This window comes from Erinaceus europaeus, chromosome 2 (assembly GCF_950295315.1).
Source record: "Erinaceus europaeus chromosome 2, mEriEur2.1, whole genome shotgun sequence".
Taxonomy (NCBI): Eukaryota; Metazoa; Chordata; class Mammalia; order Eulipotyphla; family Erinaceidae; genus Erinaceus; species Erinaceus europaeus.
Window position 1 is genome coordinate 144,279 of NC_080163.1, and position 22,601 is coordinate 166,879.

The following is a 22,601-nucleotide window of genomic DNA, read 5'->3' on the forward strand; positions in this document are numbered from 1 at the left end:
TGAGTATCACCTCCCCTGAGAACAGGGCAATATTAAGTATTGTGCCATTCTTTACAGTTATAGGGGAGTAACATGCAGCCTGCCAAAGCCACAAGACTAGGATGCTTATTGCCACTTCCTTATGAGCTGGTTGTTTAGGCAACCTGAATGTAACCTGAAAAAGTATAAAAGCAAATGCAGTTTCACTATTAAAATGAGTCCAGATTCACCCTCCAATAGAGTGTGGTGTCTATCTGTTCTCCCTCGCGCCGACTCCTGACCCACCAGGGAGGTTGCCTTCGAGACCCCTGACCCTCCTGCTGCTCATCCGCTGTGGGAGTCCACGGCATCTCTCTCTCGTTGCCACCAAGATTGTTGCTGGCGCTTGGTGCTGGCACTATGAATTCATCAATTAGACGGCTATTCTGTTCTGTTTTGTTTCTATTTTTATTGGGTAGGACAGAAGGAAATCTCGAGGGGGTAGAGAGGCAGAGAGGATGAGGTGAAGCGTCCCCCTGGCAAGTGGGGCAGGACTGGTGCTCAAACCGGGGACCTTGTGCCTGGGGGCAGCTGCACTCGGGGGTGGGGAAGCGACACTGCCGCCCCCAGTTTCGCTCTGTTTATCAGCAGAAGGGGAGGTGGTCGCAGGAGCAGAGGAGAAGGGGAGGGGTGACTGCAGGGGCAGAGGAGAAGGGGAGGGGTGACTGCAGGGGCAGAGGAGAAGGGAGGGGTGACTGCAGGGGCAGAGGAGAGGGGAGGGGTGGCTGCAGGGGCAGAGGAGAGCGGAGGGGTGACTGCAGGGGCAGAGGAGAGGGGAGGGGTGACTGCAGGGGCAGAGGAGAGGAGAGGGGTGACTGCAGGGGCAGAGGAGAGGAGAGGGGTGACTGCAGGGGCAGAGGAGAGGGGAGGGGTGACTGCAGGGGCAGAGGAGAGGGGAGGGGTGGCTGCAGGGGCAGAGGAGAGGGGAGGGGTGGCTGCAGGGGCAGAGGAGAGGGGAGGGGTGGCTGCAGGGGCAGAGGAGAGGGGAGGGGTGACTGCAGGGGCAGAGGAGAGGGGAGGGGTGGCTGCAGGGGCAGAGGAGAGGGGAGGGGTGACTGCAGGGGCAGAGGAGAGGAGAGGGGTGACTGCAGGGGCAGAGGAGAAGGGAGGGGTGACTGCAGGGGCAGAGGAGAGGGGAGGGGTGGCTGCAGGGGCAGAGGAGAGGGGAGGGGTGACTGCAGGGGCAGAGGAGAGGGGAGGGGTGACTGCAGGGGCAGAGGAGAGGAGAGGGGTGACTGCAGGGGCAGAGGAGAGGGGAGGGGTGACTGCAGGGGCAGAGGAGAGGGGAGGGGTGGCTGCAGGGGCAGAGGAGAGGAGAGGGGTGACTGCAGGGGCAGAGGAGAGGGGAGGGGTGGCTGCAGGGGCAGAGGAGAGGGGAGGGGTGGCTGCAGGGGCAGAGGAGAGGGGAGGGGTGACTGCAGGGGCAGAGGAGAGGGGAGGGGTGGCTGCAGGGGCAGAGGAGAGGGGAGGGGTGACTGCAGGGGCAGAGGAGAGGGGAGGGGTGACTGCAGGGGCAGAGGAGAAGGGAGGGGTGACTGCAGGGGCAGAGGAGAGGGGAGGGGTGGCTGCAGGGGCAGAGGAGAGGGGAGGGGTGACTGCAGGGGCAGAGGAGAGGGGAGGGGTGGCTGCAGGGGCAGAGGAGAAGGGGCTGTTTGTGTTGTGCTGGGTGTGTTTTGCGGGGTTGCGGGGCGCTGTGTGATGTGCACGGTGTGTGGGGCCGGGTGTGCGGAGCGCTGTGTGCCGGGTGCGTGCAGTGTGGTGCGTGGTTTGGGGTTGGGCGGGGAGGCGTGTGAGTTGTGTTGTGTAGGGCGGGGTGTACTGGGTTGCGGTGCGTGGCATGCAGAGTGCGGTGTGTGTGGCGGGTGTGCAGTGCGTGGCGGGGTGTGCTGGGTGTGCAGGGTGTGCTGTGCGTGGCGCGGTGTGCAAGGTGTGGTGTTTGGAGCTGGGTGTGCCGGGTGGGGTGTGCACGGTGTGCGTGGCCCCCGCCTCCCCCCCCCCCCCCCCGCACAGCTCTTCCGCTCCCCGCAGCTCCCCCTCGCGGCCCCCCCCCCCCCCCCCCCGCACTCCCTGGCGTCAGCGGTCTTCATGGCAACGAGGCCCGGGCCCCATTGGGCGCCAGCACTGCGGCTGATGCGCGCGCAGCTGGACCCCCGCAGAGGGGCCGCCTGGGACCCCTCGCCCCGCCGCCTGCCTGGGTTTCTCTGTCTGTCCCTGTTCACGCAGCCCCTGGAGGACCCGAGTTCTGGGCATGGACACACGGACATGTGTCCGAGCCGGAGGGGCAGAGGGGGCGCACAGGGCCTCTGAGGCCCAGGGGACACGCCTGCTCGCCCTTCCCCAAGACCAGGGCGAGGGATGGGGAGCCCAGCCCCGAGCAACCCTGGGACCGGGACCAGCGGCGACCCAGGCAGGGGCCCCGGGGAGGGGTGTCGGCGGTGGGCCTCAGCCGTGGACAAGCCCTCCTGACCCCGTGTCCGTCCCCAGCCCAGCCCACAGAAGGTGCTCAGCCAGGCCGTGAGAACGAACACACTCAGAAGTACATTTATTGTGGCCCATTTAGCAGAAGGGAAGCGAAGTCCAGCTGTTCCAGGCCCCCGGCGAGCTGAGCTGCAGCGTGGAGCTGAGCCTTTCCCTCGGACTGCTCTCGGGGCGGGAGGCGGAAGCCGGGAGGAGCGGGCGTGGGGCGGGCGCAGGGTGCCGTGGGCACGGGCAGGCGTGGAACCACAGTTGCCGGTGGTCACTGAGGCGAGTGTGGGGCTGGCTAGGAGGCCTCATGGGGGCTGCGAGTGTGCAGGCTTCACAGTCGCCATCAGCGCAGGGGGCTCAGCCCCCTGGCCTCTGTCCTCACCTTGACTGGTGGGAGCCTGAACCGCAGGACCAGAGGCCAGGGCAACCCACTGCTCCCACCAGCCTCAGAGCCAGCTGTTGGCTCTGAGGTGCCTTCCTCCAACGTCCTCAAGCATAGAGGGAGCATAGCCTCTGTCCTCCATGCACCACCGGTCAGGGGCCCTCAGCTGGGGCCCTCGAGCCACACCTACTCTTTCTATGCCCATGTTTCCAGCCCGGGGTGGAGGAGGCGAGATGGAGTGGGATGCCTGAGGCTCAGAGACTCCAGGTTCCATCCCTGCTACGGTGAAAAATGAAAGGAGAGGGACAGTGAGCTGGGTCATATCTAGATGCCACAGAGATCTGTATCCTCCAGGAAGCTGAATGTCACCTTACTTGGCAGATGGACTACCAACACAATCGAATTAAAGCAGGGCTGTGGGGCTGGGGCACTCTCCCTGCATCATCCAGGGGACCGTGTGGAGTGGGTGTCCTCTTAGCAGGAGAGGGAGACACGGAGGCAGAGGAAGGAGCCAAGGACTGCAGCTTGAGAGGTTTGAAGTGATGAGAAGATGCATTCATTCCTAAAGCTCCCGCAAGAACTACCCCCGTAGATGCCTCAACATGGGCCCAGCAAAACTCCATTCCAGACTTCTGGCCAGCAGAAGTGTGAGATAACAAGAGAGACTGAAATTTCCCACAGTCCTTTTCAGCTCTGGCTCAGGGTGGTGCTGGGGCTTGAACTTGGGACCTCGGAGCCTCGGGCATGAAGGAACGAGTGTTCTAAGGGGCTGAGTTGGTGTCAGTGAGTCACCACAGAACTCTACAGACGGCCACCCCTTTCCTGAACAACCAGGTTCCCTCCCTGTGGGGCCGGGCAGTGGCTGCCTGGTGACCCGGCACACCAGTCCCAACCCGCGGGTGACAAGGCACCAGCTGTGAGCCGAGAACTGGTCTGGGGAGGCACTCCCGCGGACGCCCTTCTGTGCTGGGAACAGGTCACACCTGGAGGCTGGCAGCTGAGAGAGCCCAGGCCACTCCAGGCTGCTCACGTCCACTCTCGCTCACGTCCGTGGACACAGAGCTTCCAGGCCCCTAGTGTACACCAGGCATGGGGGACACGCTTGCTCATGAAGCCATGGGAGCCCCCAGCCCCGTTTCTGTCTGGAAAACGCTAGCAGCTGACACCCGACACACAGCACACCACCCCCTGGCCAGGGGAGGCAGGGTGGAGGCTCCAGGGTCTGGAGAGGAGGCAGCAGATGCCCAGCTGCGTGGGCAGGACGTGGCCGCCACGGCCGTCTGGGAGGAGGAGAGCGGCTGAGGGGGTCTGGGCTCCAAGAATGCACGAGTAGGGCTGGGGGCACTGGGGCGCACTTGCTGGGGGGGGGCTCACGGGGTGGCCAGGCGCTCTGGCACCCCACACAGACAGGACAAGAAGACAGGGCAAGCTGGCCTCTGAGGCCGAGCGGGAACTGGCCTTTCCTTGGAGACCCGGGCGATGCGGGGCGGGGGGGGGGGGGGGCTCCCTTCCCCTCCCTCACCACCCCCAGGGGAGCCCCTGGGTGCAAACCCCCTCCCCAGCCCCAGGCCCGGGACAGCGCTCTGCTCTACTCGCGGTCCGGGGTCCCAGGGCGCGTCTGGTTGAGCGTGGCCTCCACGGACGCGGGCTCGAGCGCGGGCTGGGGCGGGCCGTCGGGGGGGTCGGGGTGGCCGCCCAGGGGCGCGGGCTCCGGGGGTTTGGGCGCGGGCTCCCGGGGTGGGGGCGCGGGCTCCCTGGGCGCGGGCGGCTGGTAGGGCGCCGGCTTGGGGTTGGGCGCCGCGGGCTTGGGGGCGCCGAGCCACGGGCCCGACGTGACAGTCAGCCAGGGCCGCTGCTGCGGGGGCAGCCAGGAGAAGCCGGGCGGCGGCGCGAAGGCCACGAGCTGCGGGCGCCCGGGCGAGGCGTGCGGGATGAGCAGGAAGATGTAGACGCCCGACACCACCAGCCCCGCGGCCACCAGCACCGCCAGCCCCACGGCCGCGTTGAAGGCCCAGGCCGAGTCGCGCAGCGCCTGGCGGCGGGACAGCGGGCGGCCGAGGCGCAGCGGCGGCGGCGCGGGGGCCTTGCGGGGCAGGCCGGGCATGGGCGCGGGCGCCCGCACGTACAGCAGCCCGTGCCGCCGGTCGAAGCGCACGGAGCCGGCGCGGGGCGTGCGCGGCAGCAGGTCGGGCGGCGTGGGCAGCGCGGGCAGCTGGCGGCGCGGGGCGAGGCGCGTGGGCGCGCGGCACACGGGGCAGGACAGCGCGGCGCCTCCGCCCGCCGTGGCCAGCGACAGGCGCGCCAGGCACTCGAGGCAGAACACGTGCTCGCAGTCCAGGCGCTTGGGCAGCTTGAAGGCGTCGTCGAAGGGCGACACGCAGATGAGGCACTCGGCTGGCGAGGGCGGCGGCAGCATGGGGTCGGAGCCCGGGCTGCCGTCCACATCGTCCTCCTCTTCCTCATCCTCGCTGTCACGCGCGGGGGCGGCGTTGCAGGGGGAGCCAGGGGCAGCCGGCGGGGCGGCGCGCTGCAGCCAGGGCGGCCAGGGGCACGGCATGGCGACACCTGGGGGGTGGCAGGGAGTGGGCACACCTGGGGATGGCAGGATGTGGGCACACCTGGGGGATGGCAGGGCGTGGCGACACCTGGGGGGTGGCAGGGAGTGGGCACACCTGGGGATGGCAGGGGCATGGGTTCACCTGGGGGATGGCAGGGGGCATGGGTGACACCTGGGGATGGCAGGGGCATGGGTACACCTGGGGGATGGCAGGGGGCATGGGTGACACCTGGGGGGTGGCAGGGAGTGGGTACACCTGGGGGATGGCAAGATGTGGGCACACCTGGGGGATGGCAGGATGTGGCGACACCTGGGGGATGGCAGGATGTGGCGACACCTGGGGGATGGCAGGTGGCATGGGTGACACCTGGGGGATGGCAGGGGGCATGGTGGCATCTGGGGGATGGCAGGGGGCATGGGTAAACCTGGGGGATGGCAGGATGTGGGTACACCTGGGGGATGGCAGGGGGCAAGGGTACATCTGGGGGATGGCAGGGGGCATGGCGGCACCTGGGGGGGAAGGTGGGGACATGGGACACCTGGGGGTAGGGGGAGGGGGCCAAGGAGGGAGGGTGCTGGGCATGGCGACACCTGCGGGGAGGGGGTCCGGTTCATTGGGCTTGGGGTGCAAGCGGCGAGGAAGAGGAGGCGGGTCCACGGAGGGGTGGGGGGCGGCGAGAACTGGGGAAGGGGCGGGTCCTGGCCAGTCAGACGGGGCTGCGGGAGCACTCACCTGGGGGGCACTTACCTGGGGCGGGGGCTGCGGGAGCACTCGCGGGGGCTGGAGGGGGCTGCGGGAGCACTCACCTGGGGCGGGGGAACTGGGCCGGTGGGTGCGGGACCCAGGCGTTGCGTGTGGCGCGGGCGGGGACCAGTGGGGGCGCTGCGGGAGAGCGGGCACTCACCGTGCGAGCGCGGACCCAACGCGGGAGGCGGAGGCGGGAGGAGGACCATTCGGGCGGGGGGGGGGGGGTGCTGGGAAGCCGCGCAGACTCATCGTGGTGGGGGACGCGGGCGGGCCTTGCGGGGGCGCTGCCAGGGGAGAGGCGGGCCGGGGGCGCAGGGAAGAGGGACGCAGCGCGGCGGGGGGACAGAGGGTGGGCGGCCCGCAGAGGGCGGGGGTCGCGGGCGGGGGATGGAGACCCGCAGATGGCGGGGGATGGCGACCCGCAGATGGCGGGGGTCGCGGGCGGGGGTCAGAGACCCGCAGAAGACGGGGGATGGAGACCCGCAGAGGGCGGGGGTCGCGGGCGGGGGATGGAGACCCGGAGAGGGCGGGGGATGAAGACCCGCAGAGGGCGGGGGTCGCGGGCGGGGTCAGAGACCCGCAGATGACGGGGGATGGAGACCCGCAGATGACGGGGGGATGGAGACCCGCAGAGGGCGGGGGTCGCGGGCGGGGGATGGAGACCCGCAGAAGGTGGGGGATGGAGACCCGCAGATGACGGGGGATGGAGACCCGGAGAGGGCGGGGGACGGAGACCCGCAGAGGGCGGGAGTCGCGGGGGATGGCGACCCGCAGATGACGGGGTCCCGGGCGGGGTATGGAGACCCGCAGAAGGCGGGGGTCGCGGGCGGGGGATGGAGACCCGCAGAAGGTGGGGGATGGCGACCCGCAGATGGCGGGGGATGGCGACCCGCAGAGGGCGGGGGATGGAGACCCGGAGAGGGCGGGGGTCGCGGGCGGGGGATGGCGACCCGCAGAGTCCCCCGACCTCCTACCTGCGGATGCGGACCGAGCCCCGGACAGACAGACAGCCGCTCTGGCGCAGCACGGGTTTCCCAGCCGGGCGACAGCGACCCTGCCGCCGAGGGTGTCGCGCAAATGGCCACCGCCCCCCAGCCGCCAGACCCGTCTGACTGCCGGCCCCGCCTCCAGGGCGGAGCTCCGGGAACCTGGGCCGGATGGCGGGGGAGGCGGGCGGAGCCGAGGAGCCGGGCGGCGGGAGGCAGCCCGCACATGCGCCCCTGCGGGCGGGTCCCAGGGCTCCGCAGGCACCTGCCGCCTGTTGGGCCTCGACCACCAGGTGCTCGGGTTGACCTGTCTCTGTCCCCCACACCTGACTTCTCCGGCCATGCCACGGGGGCCCCAAACCCGAGGCCGAGCAGGGAGCCGGAGAGCAGGGACCCGCTCAGTGTGGACCCGGAGAGCGGGGCCTGGTGCGGGCCGAGCAGGGACATGGGGAGCGGGGCCTGGTGCGGGCCGAGCAGGGACCCGGAGAGCGGGGCCTGGTGCGGGCTGAACAGGGGCCTGGTGCGGGCCGAGCAGGGACATGGAGAGCAGGGCCTGGTGCGGGCCGAGCAGGGACATGGGGAGCGGGGCCTGGTGCGGGCCGAGCAGGGACCCGGAGAGCGGGGCCTGGTGCGGGCCGAGCAGGGACACGGAGAGCGGGGCCTGGTGCGGGCCGAGCAGGGACCCGGAGAGCGGGGCCTGGTGGTGCGGCCGAGCAGGGACACGGAGAGCGGGGCCTGGTGCGGGCCGAGCAGGGACCCGGAGAGCGGGGCCTGGTGGTGCGGCCGAGCAGGGACCCGGAGAGCAGGGCCTGGTGCGGCCGAGCAGGGACACGGAGAGCAGGGCTTGGTGCGGGCTGAGCAGGGGCCCGCTCCATATGGACCCGGAGAGCAAAGCCACGGTGCAGCTCTAGCTAGCGCGGTCCTGGACTCAGCCCCGGCTCTACTTCTCATTACTTGGAAATTAAGTGGGGAGAGGCCACTTGGGGAGTTGCGTTGACCTGCACCTGATCCACTGAATGGCAGCTTCTGCACTTTCTAGAGGCAGGTGGGGGTGGCGGGGCTGCACCCGGCCCTTGCATCAGGCACCCCTTTCCTGGGCCAGTGGCAGGGCCTCCCTCCACTAGCACCGGACTGCCCCCAGCGAGTCTTGCCCCCAGATCCTGCACTGTACTGACACCCGTGTACTGCTGTCATTGGACAGGAGGGAGACAGAAGGGGAGACACCTGCTTCACCTCTTGTGAAACCAACCCCCTTGCTGGTCGAGAGGCGGGTGTTGAACCAGGACCCCTGTGCTGGGCCTTGAGCTTCGTGCCCAGTGACTTTTTTTACCTGAGCACTCATCAGCTCTGGCGTATGGTGGTGCCAGGGACTGAACCTGGGACTTGGAAGCCTCAGGCCTGACAGTCTGTTTGCATAACCATTATGCTGTCTACCCCTGCCCATAACTTTTCAACCAGAGCCCTGCTCAGCTCCGGCTTCTGGTGGTGCCAGCCTGAGCCTGGTGCTGCAGACCTCAGGACTAAGTCTCTATCTACCCTGCCCAGATTTCAGGGACTCCTTTTGCCTCAGGACCTGTCTGTCCATAGGTGCAGCTCCCCAAAGACACCACAGTGCAGCTGACCAGCTGATCGAGAAAGGCTCAGACCGCAGGACGCAGTCACTTCTGCTAACATGCTTCCCAGGGAGGCCCGGCCAGGGCTGGTCAGTCCAGTGGCTCTGCAGATTCCCATTCACACCTGAGGTCCAAGGTCCCATCAAGGTCTGCCAGGGTAACTCCCACCCTCCTCAACACCTTCCTGCAGGCTGGCATTCTTGCGGGCGCTAGGCCCACGCCCAGGGTGCCGCGCACCTGAGTCAACGGTGCTTGGGGAGCTGACTATCTGCAAGGAGTATCCAGGTCTCCACATGCCTAGAATGTGAGCTGGTCCCCGGGAGGCCGTACCACCCTGCCCACCTCCCGGGCCTGCCCCCTTCCCTAAGGAGATGCACGGTGGGCGGGCTGCCAAGGGCAGACGGGTTTATTGTGGTCACAGGCTGAGGATCAGCGGTTGGACTTGGCCACGCGCTCCAGCTCGTCTTTCTTCTTGATTGCGTACGAGTTGGAAGAGCCCTGCAGGGAGGCAGCCGGTCAGCCCAGCCCCATGGAGGACCCCCCAGCCCTGCGCCGACCAGGGAGGCAGCCCTCTCCCCCCAGCCCTGCGCCCCCCTGGCTGCGCCGATCAGGGAGGCAGCCGGTCAGCCCTCTCCCCCCGGCCCTGCGCCGACCAGGGAGGCAGCCCTCTCCCCCCAGCCCTGCGCCCCCCTGGCTGCGCCGATCAGGGAGGCAGCCGGTCAGCCCTCTCCCCCCAGCCCTGCGCCGACCAGGGAGGCAGCCGGTCAGCCCTCTCCCCCCGGCCCTGCGCCGACCAGGGAGGCAGCCCTCTCCCCCCAGCCCTGCGCCCCCCTGGCTGCGCCGATCAGGGAGGCAGCCGGTCAGCCCTCTCCCCCCGGCCCTGCGCCGACCAGGGAGGCAGCCGGTCAGCCCTCTCCCCCCAGCCCTGCGCCGACCAGGGAGGCAGCCGGTCAGCCCTCTCCCCCCAGCCCTGCGCCCACCTTGGCCGCGTTGATGAGCTCGTCCGCCAGGCACTCGGCAATGGTCTTGATGTTCCTGAAGGCAGCCTCGCGGGCGCCGGTGCACAGCAGCCAGATAGCCTAGGGGCAAGGGGCCAGCTGAGCCCGGGGGGGGGGGGGGGGGGGGCCGGCCGGCGAGGACAGCACGCCACCAAGCCCAACCGCCCTCGGCCCGCCCCAAGACGCACGAGGACCAAGCCCGGGGACACACCCGGGACGGGGCCCGGGATCCAGGAAGGCTTCCTGGAGGAAGTGGCGCTCCGGGCGACCCCTCCCCCCGGCGGGCGGCCCACCTGATTCACGCGGCGCAGCGGGGAGACGTCCACGGCCTGCCGCCTCACGGTGCCCGCCCGGCCGATGCGGGTGGAGTCCTCGCGGGGGCCGCTGTTGATGATGGCGTTCACCAGGACCTGCAGCGGGTTCTGGGGGGGGGAGAGGGCGAGAGGGCGACGGGGGTGGGTGAGCCGCCCGCGGGGAGGGGGGGAGGGGGAGGGGGGAAGGGGAGGGGGCGGCGGGCGGCGGCCGACCTCTCCCGTGAGCAGGTGGATGATCTCGAAGGCGTGCTTGACGATGCGCACCGTCATGAGCTTCTTGCCGTTGTTGCGGCCGTGCATCATCATGGAGTTGGTGAGCCGCTCCACGATCGGGCACTGCGCCTTGCGGAAGCGCTTGGCGGCGTAGCGGCCGGCGCTGTGCGGCAGGTACTTGGCGTACTTCTCCTTGACGGCGATGTAGTCCTGGCGGGCGGAAGGAAGGACGGACGGACGGACGGACGCGGGGCCTCACTCCGGCTCCCCGGCTTCAAGCCCCGGCCGCGCACGCCCGCACCCCCCCCACACACACACACCAGGGACGGACAGACAGCCCGCGGGACAGGCGCCCGACCCCCAGGCGACGACCCCGCCCCGCCCCGGCCCGACCCCCGCGTCCCCGGCCCGCGGCGGCCGCCCCCCACCTGCAGGGAAATGTCGTTGATCTGCACGTCGTCGGTGCTCCACTTCCCGAACAGCTTGATGTCGGGCGTCTCGGCGACGGCGGGCGCGGCGGCCTCCCACTCGGTCATCCTGGGCACCCGGACGGACACACGGACGGACAGCGTTCAGCCCCGGCGGCCGACGCGCCGCGCCCGCACCCGCACCCGCGCCCGCACCCCCGCGCCCCGGCCCCCCCGCGTGCCGAGCCCCGCAGCTCCCGGGCGGCCGGCCGGCCGGCGCGCCCCCGGGTCCCACCCCACCCCGCCCGGCCCGCGACGCCGCCGGGGTCCTGGTCCTGCCCGACCTGAAGGCGCAGCCGGGACGGTTCCGGGGCTCGGAGGACCACGCGCCACTAGGGCAGACAGGAAGAGGCCGCCTTCCGCGCGCCCACGCCTTTAACCGAAGGGAAGGCTTCCGGGTCAGAGGGCACAACCCGTGCGCGCCGACGCACGTCCGGCGTCCGGGCCAATCCGAAGCCGGCCTTCCGAGGGGCCCGCGCGAAGCCGCAGCCCAGGAGCATGCGCGGCGGGCCGGACGGAAATCCCGCCTTCCGGGGGAGCCCGCGGCTTCCGCACAAGCGCGCCAGGGGCCGTGAGGCCGCCGCCGCCATGTGTGTTCAGGGCAGCGGCCCGCCCGGCTCTCGCCGCTGGGCTCCGGCGCGGCGGCGGGGGAGGGGCCTGGCCAGTCTGTGTGTCCCAGGCGGAGGCGACCCGCGGCGAGGACCCGGGTTCGAGCCCCCGCCCGCCCCCCGCCCGCAGGGGGAGGCTGGCCGCAGGGCTGGGGGTGTCGCTCGACTTCCTTTTGAAGTTTTTACTCACATTTTATCTTCCCTCCAACCTTTTTATTTACTGATGCGAAACACAGGAGGAGAGAGAAAGGGCCGCGCGTGCCGCCGCCGGCCGGGGATCGAACCCCGGGCCCCGCCGCCTCCCGCACCGCTCGCCCTTGAGTTTCTTCCTTCACCGTCTTTGCTTATTTCCTAGACGGACACAGCCAGAAGGCAAGAGGCAAGGGCCGGGCGCCCGGCACGCGCACAGGGACCCGGGTTCGAGCCCCCGGCTCCCCCCCTGCAGGGGCGTCGCCTCCCAGGCGGTGCAGCAGGGCTGCGGGCGTCTGTCTGTCTCTCCCCCTCCTCTCTCCATGTCTCTCTGTCCTAGCCAACAACGACGACACCGATAACAATAATAATATCAACAGTGATGATAAACAACAAGAGCGACAGCAGGGAAAAAATGGCCTCCAGGAGCAGTGGATTCCTAGTGCAGGCACCGAGCCCCGGCAATAACCCTGGAGGCAAAATAAAATAAAATAAAATAAAAAATGGGTTACATGCAATGGAATTGGAGTATTACACCAAAGTGAAAGACTCTGGGGTGGGTGGGGAGAATACAGGTCCATGAAAGATGATGAAGGACATAGTGGGGGTTGTATTGTTAAATGGGAATCTGGGGAATGTTATGCATGTAAAAAAAAAAAAAAAGAAGTAGAAACGCAAAGCAGAAATTGACTGAGTTTGGAGTATGGCACCAAAGTAAGAAAGCAGAAGTACACTAGAGTTTGCAGTGAGTACCTCCCTAATACTTCCTCTCCACTTTTCCAAGCTTTGGGTCCATGATTGCTCAACAATTTGTTTGGCTTCGTATGTTAACTCTCTTTTCAGCCACCAGGTTCCAGATGCCATCAGGATGCCGGCCAGGCTTCCCTGGACTGAAGACCCCACCAATGTGTCCTGGAGCTCCGCTTCCCCAGAGACCCACCCTACTAGGGAAAGAGAGAGACAGGCTGGGAGTATGGACCGACCAGTCAACGCCCATGTTCAGTGGGGAAGCAATGACAGAAGCCAGACCTTCCACCTTCTGCAACCCACAGTGACCCTGGGTCCATGCTCCCAGAGGGATAGAGAATGGGAAAGCTATCGGGGGAGGGGGTGGGATATGGAGATTGGGTGGTGGGAATTGTGTGGAGTTGTACCCCTCCTACCCTATGGTTTTGTTAATTAATCCTTTCTTAAATTAAAAAATTAAAAAAAAAATGGGTTACACACCTCACAGCACCATGGCCAAAATAGTTGTGCCACCTCCCCTCCCCTCACAGATCCATATGGTAGCTTCCTTTCTTCCTGCTAAAGGTAGTTCCTATATGTTGGAATAAATGTGGGAAAAGGTTAAGGGAGGAAGCACACCAGGCTTAGTAAGAACTGAGCAACACAAAAAACAACCCAAGTAGGAAGTGGGCGGAAGATACCATGGCCGGTTCTCTATAAAGAGACACACGTGGCCCACAGACATGTGCAAAATATTCCAATTCACTTCTTCTTCTTCTAGCGTTTGCCCTTCTTCCGTAGCCAGTCCACAGCGTCAGGTTGAGCCTGATGTAGAGTTTCGAGACCTCCTTTGAATCTGGAGAGGTGGCAGTCGTTGACTATGTGGGTCATAGTCTGTCTGGAGCCGCAGGGGAAATTCGGGTCGTCTCTGGCTCCCCAGCGATGGGACATAGCGGCGCACCGGCCATGGCCTGTTCGATAGCGATTGAGGAGGGCCCAATCAGAACGTGCCAGGTCAAAGCCGGGTGGACGCTCGCAGGGGTCTGTGATGAGGTGTTTGTTCTTGACCTCAGCTGACTGCCAGCTCTGTTTGCAAGAGTCTGGAACAGAGAAGTTCACTGTAGGCGTAGGGGACCACATTGGGTGATGAGACGTCAAGCGTTGGACAGGGTGGGCGAAGATATCCGCGTAGATTGGCAGGTCCGGTCGAGCGTAGACGTGGGAAATGAACTTAGATGATGCCGCATCCCGACGAATATCTGGCGGGGCGATGTTGCTAAGAACTGGCAGCCATGGAACCGGGGTGGAACGGATGGTTCCAGAAATGATCCTCATGGAGGAATATAATTTGGAATCGACCAAGTGGACATGGGGGCTACGGAACCATCCTGGGGCACAATTCACTCATCACCAGAGAAAGGCAAACCACAGCCACGTGGAGCTCCCACCTCACGCCTGTGAGAATGGCCCCACAGCACTAGAACGGGAAGAGCCGAGCGCGTGGAGAGAGAGGAGCTCTGTGCCCTGCGGGTGGGCGTGCAGCCCGGCATAACCGCTCTGCAGAGCAGTGTGGAGAGTCCCTAAACAAATGGAAATATCCTATGCCTGGGCGGAGGATAGATAGCATGGTGGTTCTGCAAAGAGCCTCTCATGCCTAGGGCTCCAAAGTCCCAGGTTCAATCCCCTCACCACCATACGCCAGAGCAGAGCAGGGCTCTGGTAAAATATAGATAGATCTGCACCCTATGTTCACAGCAGCTTTACGCACAATAGCAAACGCCTGGAAATAACCAAAATGCCCTTCAACAGATGACTGGGTAAAAAAGTTATGGTAAGGGAGGAGAGGAGATAGCTTAATGGTTATGTAAAGAGACGCTCATGCCTGAGGCTCCAAAGTCCCAGGTTCAATCCCCTGCACCTCCAAAGCCAGAGCTGAACAGGGCTCTGCTAAAAAAAAAAAAAAAAAGTTAATGGATATCTATTCAACAGAGTATTATGCAGCAATAAAAAAGGATGACATGGGGCCGGGTGGTGGTGCACCTGGGTAAGTTCATACATCACAGTGCACAAGGACCCAGGTTTGAGTCCCTGGTCCCCACCTGCAGGGGGAAAGCTTCACGAGTGGTGAAGCAGGGCTGCAGGTGTCTCTCTGTCTCTCTCCCTCTCTATCTCCCCCTACACTCTCAAATGCTGGCTGTGTCTATCCAATAAATAAATAAAGATTAAAAAATTCAAAAAAAATAAAAGGATGACTTGTGTCCTCTGGAATGAAGTGGAACTGGAGATGGTGCTCAGGGCACCACAGGACGGCTTCACTCATGCGGAATGCAGACAACTGAGCACACAACTGTGAAAAAATGTCAGCCTACTTTCAACTCTGTGGTAGGGGCGCACCTGGTTGAGCACACGTCACAGTGCACAAGGACCGGGTTCAAGCCCCTGGTCCCCACCTGCAGGGGGAAAGCTTCACGAGTGGTGGAGCAGGGCTGCAGGGGTCTCTGTCTCTCTCCCTATCATGCTCTTCCCTCTTGATTTCTGGATGTCTCTATCAAATAAATAATGATAATCAAATATTAAACAAAACAAAAAAGACTGGGAGAACTACAGAGATTATCTGTGGGGATGGGGACGGGAACCTTTGGTGATGAAAGCAGTGAGAAAAAATTAATTAAAATAAATTAATAGGGGATAGGGTCCTGGCGCAAAGTGCAAGGACCAGCGAGTGCAAGAATCCTGGCTTGGGGAGTCGGGCTGTAGCGCAGCGGGTTAAGCGCAGGCGGCGCTAAGCACAAGGACCCGCATGAGGATCCTGGTTCAAGCCCCGGCTCCCCACCTGCAGAGGAGTCGCTTCACAGGCGGTGAAGCAGGTCTGCAGGTGTCTGTCTTTCTCTCCCCTCTCTCTGTCTCCCCCTCCTCTCTCCATTTCTCTCTGTCCTATCCAACAACAATGACAACAACAATAACTACAACAATAAAACAACAAGGGCAACATAAGGGAATAAATAAATAAAAATAAATATAAAAAAATTTAATAAAAAAGAATCCTGGCTTGATACAGTCAACAATATTTAGACCCCTTCCCATATTAGGGAGCTACTCTCTCCCCTGATCCAGCTTTCTGCTCCTTTTCCAGCCATGACACCATCTCCCTAGACAATCCCTTGGATCCACCTGCATATCAGATGTCAGACTCAGGCAAAACAAGCAAACAGCAACAACAAAAATAGCCACAGGCCCTTTGGAATGTAACTATTTACTCTATCTGAACGAAGATGCAGCGGCCTGCAACGATGCACGTGCACATGTACTAAGCTCTAGCACCAGTTCCCAGCTCCGCTCCCCACGAAGTGTGTGTGTTCTGTGAGAGAGGAGGCGCAGCACCCTCTGCCTCAGCCAGTCCTGGGCAGTGAACCGGGAGCCTCGGCGTGCGACACGGGGGCTCAGCAGCTGAGCTGTTACCCTGAGACATTAACTGGGATATTTATGCTCAGAATCAGAAAAGGGAGAACCAGCATCCCTGTCAACTTCATGCTTGAGGATCCAACACATTATCCACCTCCCAGTGAACAGTTGGAATAATAATAAAAAACAACAGATCTATTCATGAATTAGTGAGAAGAAACCCAAGCATGGCTCTGGCATGCGGTGCTGCCTGGGGGTGGGACCCCATACTGTTTTTAGGCTACAGCCTTTCCCCCCAGCACGGGACCGAGGACGTTCGCAGTGGCACTGACAGGCATCCTGGTCCCACCGCTAGCTATCACTCGCAATTTCCACTATTCACTATTTTATATGATATTTATTTAGGACTAGATAATGGACAGCCAGACGTTGAGAGAGAAGGGGAGGAAGAGAGGAGGACAGACACCTGCAGCTCTGCTTCACCATTTGTGAAGCCTTCTCCCTGCAGGCGGGATGGCAAAATTCTTCTTCTTCTTTTAAATCTTTTTTCTAAACTTCATTTGTTGATTATCGGATAGAGACAGAGAGAAATTGATGGGAAAGGGAGATAGAGAATGGAGAGAGACAGAGAGACATCTGCAACCCTGCCCACCACTTGTGAAGCTCTCCCCCTGCAGGTGGGGACCAGGGGCCTGAACACAGGTCCTTGTGCCCTGTAGTGTGTGCTTAACCAGGTGGCCACCACCAGGCCCTATTCACTTTTTTTTATAAGTAAACTTTTAAAAACATGTTTTATTTGGGTAGAGACAGGTAAATGGAGAATGGAGTGGGGAAAGAGAGAGAGAGAGAGATGGGGGGGGGTCAGGGAGGGTGCAGAGTGACTAAAGCAATAGATTCTCAGCATAAGGTCCTGAGTTCCATCCCTGGCAGCACATGTAAGAAGTGAAGGCACATCTCTCGCTCCTGTCTTTCTCATAAACAAACAAACAAACAAATGAATGAATAAATCTTTTATGAGACAGAGAGAGAAACACACACAGAAAGAGAGAGAGAGACAGAGAGAGAGAGAGAGAGTCCTGCAGCCCTACTTCATCAACTGTGAAAGTCCCCAGTGAAGTAGGGGGCCAAATACTTGAAATGGCTCCAAGTGCAGTGTAGCATGTGAGTCCTGGTGCACTGTACCATGTGGTCCTGGTGCACTGTAGCATGTGTTCCTGGTGCACTGTAGCATGTGGTCCTGGTGCACTGTAGCATGTGTTCCTGGTGCACTGTAGCATGTAGTCCGGGTGCACTGTAGCATGTAGTCCGGGTGCACTGTAGCATGTGAGTCCTGGTGCAGTATAGCATGTGGTCCTGGTGCACTGTAGCATGTGACTCCTGGTGCACTGTAGCATGTGGTCCTGGTGCACTGTAGCATGTGGTCCTGGTGCACTGTAGCATGTGGTCCTGGTGCACTGTAGCATGTGAGTCCTGGTGCACTGTAGCATGTGAGTCCTGGTCCACTGTAGCATGTAGTCTGGGTGCACTGTGGCATGTGGTCCTTGTGCACTGTAGCGTGTGAGTCCTGGTGCACTGTAGCATGTGGTCCTGGTACACTGTAGCATGTGAGTCCTGGTGCACTGTAGCATGTGAGTCCTGGTGCACTGTAGCATGTAGTCCGGGTGCACTGTAGCATGTGGTCCTGGTGCACTGTAGCATGTGAGTCCTGGTGCACTGTAGCATGTGAGTCCTGGTGCAGTATAGCATGTGAGTCCTGGTGCACTGTAGCATGTGATCCTGGTGCACTGTAGCATGTGGTCCTGGTGCACTGTAGCATGTTGTCCTGGTGCACTGTAGCATGTGGTCCTGGTGCACTGTAGCATGTGAGTCCTGGTGCACTGTAGCATGTGAGTCCTGGTGCACTGTAGCATGTGAGTCCTGGTGCACTGTAGCATGTGAGTCCTGGTGCACTGTAGCATGTGGTCCTGGTGCACTGTAGCATGTGGTCCTGGTGCACTGTAGCATATGGCCCTGGTGCACTGTAGCATGTGACTCCTGGTGCACTGTAGCATGTGACTCCTGGTGCACTGTAGCATGTGGTCCTGGTGCACTGTAGCATGTGAGTCCTGGTGCACTGTAGCATGTGGTCCTGGTGCACTGTAGCATGTGGTCCTGGTGCACTATAGCATGTGACTCCTGGTGCACTGTAGCATGTGACTCCTGGTGCACTGTAGCATGTGGTCCTGGTGCACTGTAGCATGTGAGTCCTGGTGCACTGTAGCATGTGAGTCCTGGTGCACTGTAGCAATTGACTCCTGGAGCACTGTAGCATGTGAGTCCTGGTGCATTGTAGTATGTGAGTCCTGGTGCACTGTAGCATGTGGTCCTGGTGCACGGTAGCTGTGAGTCCTGGGTCACTGTAGCATGTGGTCCTGGTGCAATGTAGCATGTGAGTCCTGGTGCACTGTAGCATGTGGTCCTGGTGCAATGTAGCATGTGAGTCCTGGTGCACTGTAGCATGTGAGTCCTGGTGCACTGTAGCATGTGAGTCCTGGTGCACTGTAGCATGTGGTCCTGGTGCACTGTAGCATGTGAGTCCTGGTGCTCTGTAGCATGTGGTCCTGGTGCACTGTAGCATGTGGTCCTGGTGCACTGTAGCATGTGGTCCTGGTGCACTGTAGCATGTGATTCTGGTGCACTGTAGCATGTGAGTCCTGGTGCAGTGTAGCATGTGAGTCCTGGTGCAATGTAGCATGTGGTCCTGGTGCACTGTAGCATGTGAGTCCTGGTGCACTGTAGCATGTGAGTCCTGGTGCACTGTAGCATGTGAGTCCTGGTGCACTGTAGCATGTGGTCCTGGTGCATTGTAGCATGTGGTCCTGGTGCACGGTAGCATGTGAGTCCTGGTGCACTGTAGCATGTGGTCCTGGTGCACAGTAGCATGTGAGTCCTGGTGCACTGTAGCATGTGGTCCTGGTGCACTGTTGCTTGTGACTCCTGGTGCACTGTAGCATGTGATTCCTGGTGCACTGTAGCATGTGATCCTGGTGCACTGTAGCATGTGGTCCTCGTGCACTGTAGCATGTGAGTCCCGGTGCACTGTAGCATGTGGTCCTGGTGCATTGTAGCATGTGGTCCTGGTGCACGGTAGCATGTGAGTCCTGGTGCACTGTAGCATGTGGTCCTGGTGCACAGTAGCATGTGAGTCCTGGTGCACTGTAGCATGTGGTCCTGGTGCACTGTTGCTTGTGACTCCTGGTGCACTGTAGCATGTGATTCCTGGTGCACTGTAGCATGTGAGTCCTGGTGCACTGTAGCATGTGATTCCTGGTGCACTGTAGCATGTGAGTCCTGGTGCAATGTAGCATGTGAGTCCTGGTGCAATGTAGCATGTGAGTCCTGGTGCACTGTAGCATGTGACTCCTGGTGCACTGTAGCATGTGGGCCTGGTGCACTGTAGCATGTGGTCCTCGTGCACTGTAGCATGTGAGTCCTGGTGCACTGTAGCATGTGAGTCCTGGTCCACTGTAGCATGTGAGTCCTGGTGCACTGTAGCATGTGAGTCCTGGTGCACTGTAGCATGTGAGTCCTGGTGCACTGTAGCATGTGAGTCCTGGTGCACTGTAGCATGTGGTCCTGATGCACTGTAGCATGTGGTCCTGGTGCACTGTAGCATGTTAGTCCTGGTGCAATGTAGCATGTGATTGTTGGTGCACTGCAGCATGTGGACCTGTTGCACTGTTGCTTTGGAGATAAATGGAGAGAGGAGGGAAGAAAGATATGGGGAGAGAAAGACAGACACCTGGAGACCGTCACTGCTTGTGGGCTGCCTCCCCTGCAGGTGGGGACACGGCCTCAAATTGGCATCTTTTAGCGGGTCTTTGCTACTTTCACCACCTGTGCTTAACCCGCCTTCTAACACTGGCCTGCCTCCTGGCCCCCCCTTTTAAAAATATTTTTCAGATAGCTGGGGGGCATGTGGTGCCACACTCACGTGCACATACCTCCATGTGCAAGGACCAGGGTTTGAGCCCTGCTCCCTTCCCACCTGCAGGAGGAATGCTTCATGAAAGGAGAAGCAGTGCTGTAGGTATCTTTCTCTCTCTCTCTCCCATCCTCCCTCAATTTCTCTTGGTCCTGTCAAAAGAAAACAAAAAAGGAAAATGGCCATCAGGAGATGTGGATTTGCAGTGTACGCACCAAGCCCCAGCAAAGATCCTGGTGGAAAAATAAAAAAGGAGGACAGGGCGGGGGTGGACAGCATCATAGTTATGCAGAGACGCTCATGCCGAGCCCAAAGTCCCAGGTAATTCTTCACACCAGTGTAAACCAGAGCTGAGCCATGCTTTGGTTAGCAAAATAAAAAATAATAAATAAATAAATAAATGTGAGAGAGAAAGGGGGTAGGTAAGAGGAGAGAAGAGAACCAGACATCACCCTGGTACATGTGCTTCTGGGGATAGAACTCAGGACCTCATGCTGGAGAGCCCATGGCTTTATCTAATGTGCCACCTCTCAAACTTTTTTTTTTGCCTCCAGGGTTATTGCTGGGGCTCGGTGCCTACACTATGAATCCTCTGCTTCTGGAGGCCATTTTTTCCCCTTTTGTTGCCCATGTTTGTTTGCTTGTTTTTTATTGTTGTTGTTATTGATGCCGTTGTTGTTGGATAGGACAGAGAGAAATGGAGAGAGGAGGGGAAGACAGAGAGGGGAAGAGAAAGACAGACACCTGCAGACCTGCTGCACCGCCTGTGAAGTGACCGGGGCTCGAACCGGGATCCTTACACCTGTCCTTGCAGTTTTTGCCATGTGCACTTAATCCGCTGTGCTACTGCCCAGTTACCTAAAATAAATATTTTTTTTTAATTTATTTTTTATTTAAGAAAGGATAAATTAACAAAACCATAGGGTAGGAGGGGTACAACTCCACACAATTCCCACCACCCAATCTCCGTATCCCATCCCCTCCCCTGACAGCTTTCCCATTCTCTATCCCTCTGGGAGCATGGACCCAGGGTCATTGTAGGATGCAGAAGGTGGAAGGTCTGGCTTCTGGAATTGCTTCCCCGCTGAACACGGGTGTTGACAGGTGGATCCACACTCCCAGTCTGCCTCTCTCTTTCCCTAGTGGGGTGGGTCTCTGGGGAAGCGGGGCTCCAGGACACACTGGTGGGGTCTTCAGTCCAGGGAAGCCTTGCCGGCATCCTGATGGCATCTGGAACCTGGTGGCTGAAAAGAGAGTTTGTGGGGAGCCACATGTGCCCTCAAGGTTGCTATTGGCATGACCACAGCGTCTTTGTTCACAGACGGCCTTGCTTAAAAGTTAAGTTCCTGCTTCTTTACACCTCAGAGTCTTTATTCACAGACAAGATAAGTTTCTGTCTCCCAATTCCACCTCCCCATGAATCACCCAGGACCTTCCAGATAATGGCTGATCACCATGACAACACACCACTTCCATCAACAGTCCCCAGCTGCTAACTCCCCCCTTGCCCGGCCTTAAAAGCAGCACCTTTGGTGCTAATAAACAGACTTGATCAGAATCCTGACTTGTCTCATTTCTCTGCGTGTCGTGTCCCCTTCCCTCTCCCTTCTTTCCTTGTCCTCACTCCCTCTCCTAGGTTAACCCACGTTGAAGGTCCCGCGGGTCATACGCAGCCAAACAAGTTGTTGAGCAATCATGGACCCAAAGCTTGGAACAGTGGAGAGGACGTGTTGGGGGGGGCGGGGTGCTCACTGCAAACTCTGGTGCACTTCTGCTTTCAGGTATATATTTTGCACTTGTTTATGGAGACATGTGAACATATGCTCTCTCTCAAAGAACCTGGTGTATATCTAGGTTTTGGGAATTTGTTAGAAAGTGAACCACCTGGGATGGAATTAGAGTGTACTGTGAAAGGAAAGGTCTCACCCGAGTAATGAAGCTGAAGGGTTGTCATTCCACACGTGAAGTCTCTGGACACAGTCTGAGCTGAAGCATGTTGAGGTGGCAATCGTTGCGTTGATTAGGTTGCGATTGGCAGATGCAATATTATTTGATATGGATTGGGAGAGGCATACGGGAAAGTGGGCCCTATCCAAGGGTTCCAGGACTGGGGGAAGTAGGGGCTCTATAGTGGAGATGTGGGGTTCCTGCTGTCTTAGGGTTCAAAAAGACAATCGATAGTTAATGTTATCATCACATTATTTAGTAATTGGTTAACTTTGAAAAGTCCTTTTGTTAGGGTTTGCTGTACAGTACCCAGTATCTTGTATATAGCTGTGCTATTGGTTGCTTCTGATCTACTTGGTCTAGGCTTTTGAGAGAGTCTGCATATCAAATACACAGCCTATATATTAAAAAGACTCAGTCTGTGTTTTAAAAACTTTGAGACATGCAATTAATTTCCCCCCTCTCATATTAATTAACTAGTGATTTATATGACTACACTTTACTAGGAGTGTACATAAACGCCATTCCCACCACCAAAAGACTGTGACCCATCCCTCCCACCCGCTCCCACCCCCCACTGTCCCAGGAAGCTGCATGTCTCCCCCTCACCACAGGGTTTTTACTTTGGTGCCCTACTTACAATTTGGTCAGGTCCTGCTTTTAGTTTCTCTTTCAGAACTTCTTTCTCAACTTCTGTTGATGAGTGGGATCATCCCATACTCATCTTTATCTTTCTGACTTAGCTCACTTAACATAATTCCTTCTAGCTCTGTCCAAGATGGGTCAGAGAAGGTGGGTTCATTGTTCTTGATAGCTGTATAGAAAATAAATCTTTTAAGGATTTTTTTTTTTTTTAAACCAGAGCATTGCTCAGTCCTGGCTGATAGTGGGGCAGGGAATTGAACCTGGGACTTTGCTACCTCAGGCATGAGAGACTCTGCATAACCATTGTGCTATCTCCCCCTCCTGTTATTGACTTAAAAATTATCTTTATTTATTTATT

General features: G+C 60.2%; 4 protein-coding genes across 4 annotated transcripts in view; 1 reads left to right on the top strand and 3 right to left on the bottom strand.

Moving 5' to 3' along the window:
- The window catches only part of LOC132533058 (zinc finger protein 883-like), a 57,748-nt gene that overhangs the window by 23,366 nt on the left and 11,781 nt on the right, over positions 1-22,601 (top strand). The window lies entirely within an intron of this gene.
- RNF225 (ring finger protein 225) lies at positions 4,363-7,297 on the bottom strand. The gene is made up of 2 exons (XM_060172664.1): positions 7,146-7,297; positions 4,363-5,431 (listed from the first exon to the last, which is right to left on the bottom strand). The coding sequence occupies exon 2, from the start codon at positions 5,421-5,423 to the stop codon at positions 4,455-4,457; it is 969 nt and encodes a 322-aa protein (XP_060028647.1). The 5' UTR covers positions 5,424-5,431; positions 7,146-7,297; the 3' UTR covers positions 4,363-4,454.
- Positions 5,562-7,604, bottom strand: LOC132537064 (uncharacterized). Its single transcript, XM_060186498.1, has 5 exons — positions 7,484-7,604; positions 6,444-7,145; positions 6,231-6,306; positions 5,678-5,875; positions 5,562-5,565 (listed from the first exon to the last, which is right to left on the bottom strand). The coding sequence occupies exons 1-5, from the start codon at positions 7,602-7,604 to the stop codon at positions 5,562-5,564; spliced, it is 1,101 nt and encodes a 366-aa protein (XP_060042481.1).
- RPS5 (ribosomal protein S5) lies at positions 9,159-11,105 on the bottom strand. The gene is made up of 6 exons (XM_060172690.1): positions 11,047-11,105; positions 10,724-10,832; positions 10,296-10,505; positions 10,062-10,190; positions 9,751-9,849; positions 9,159-9,268 (listed from the first exon to the last, which is right to left on the bottom strand). Exons 2-6 carry the CDS (start codon positions 10,829-10,831, stop codon positions 9,200-9,202), a joined length of 615 nt encoding a protein of 204 aa, XP_060028673.1. The 5' UTR covers position 10,832; positions 11,047-11,105; the 3' UTR covers positions 9,159-9,199.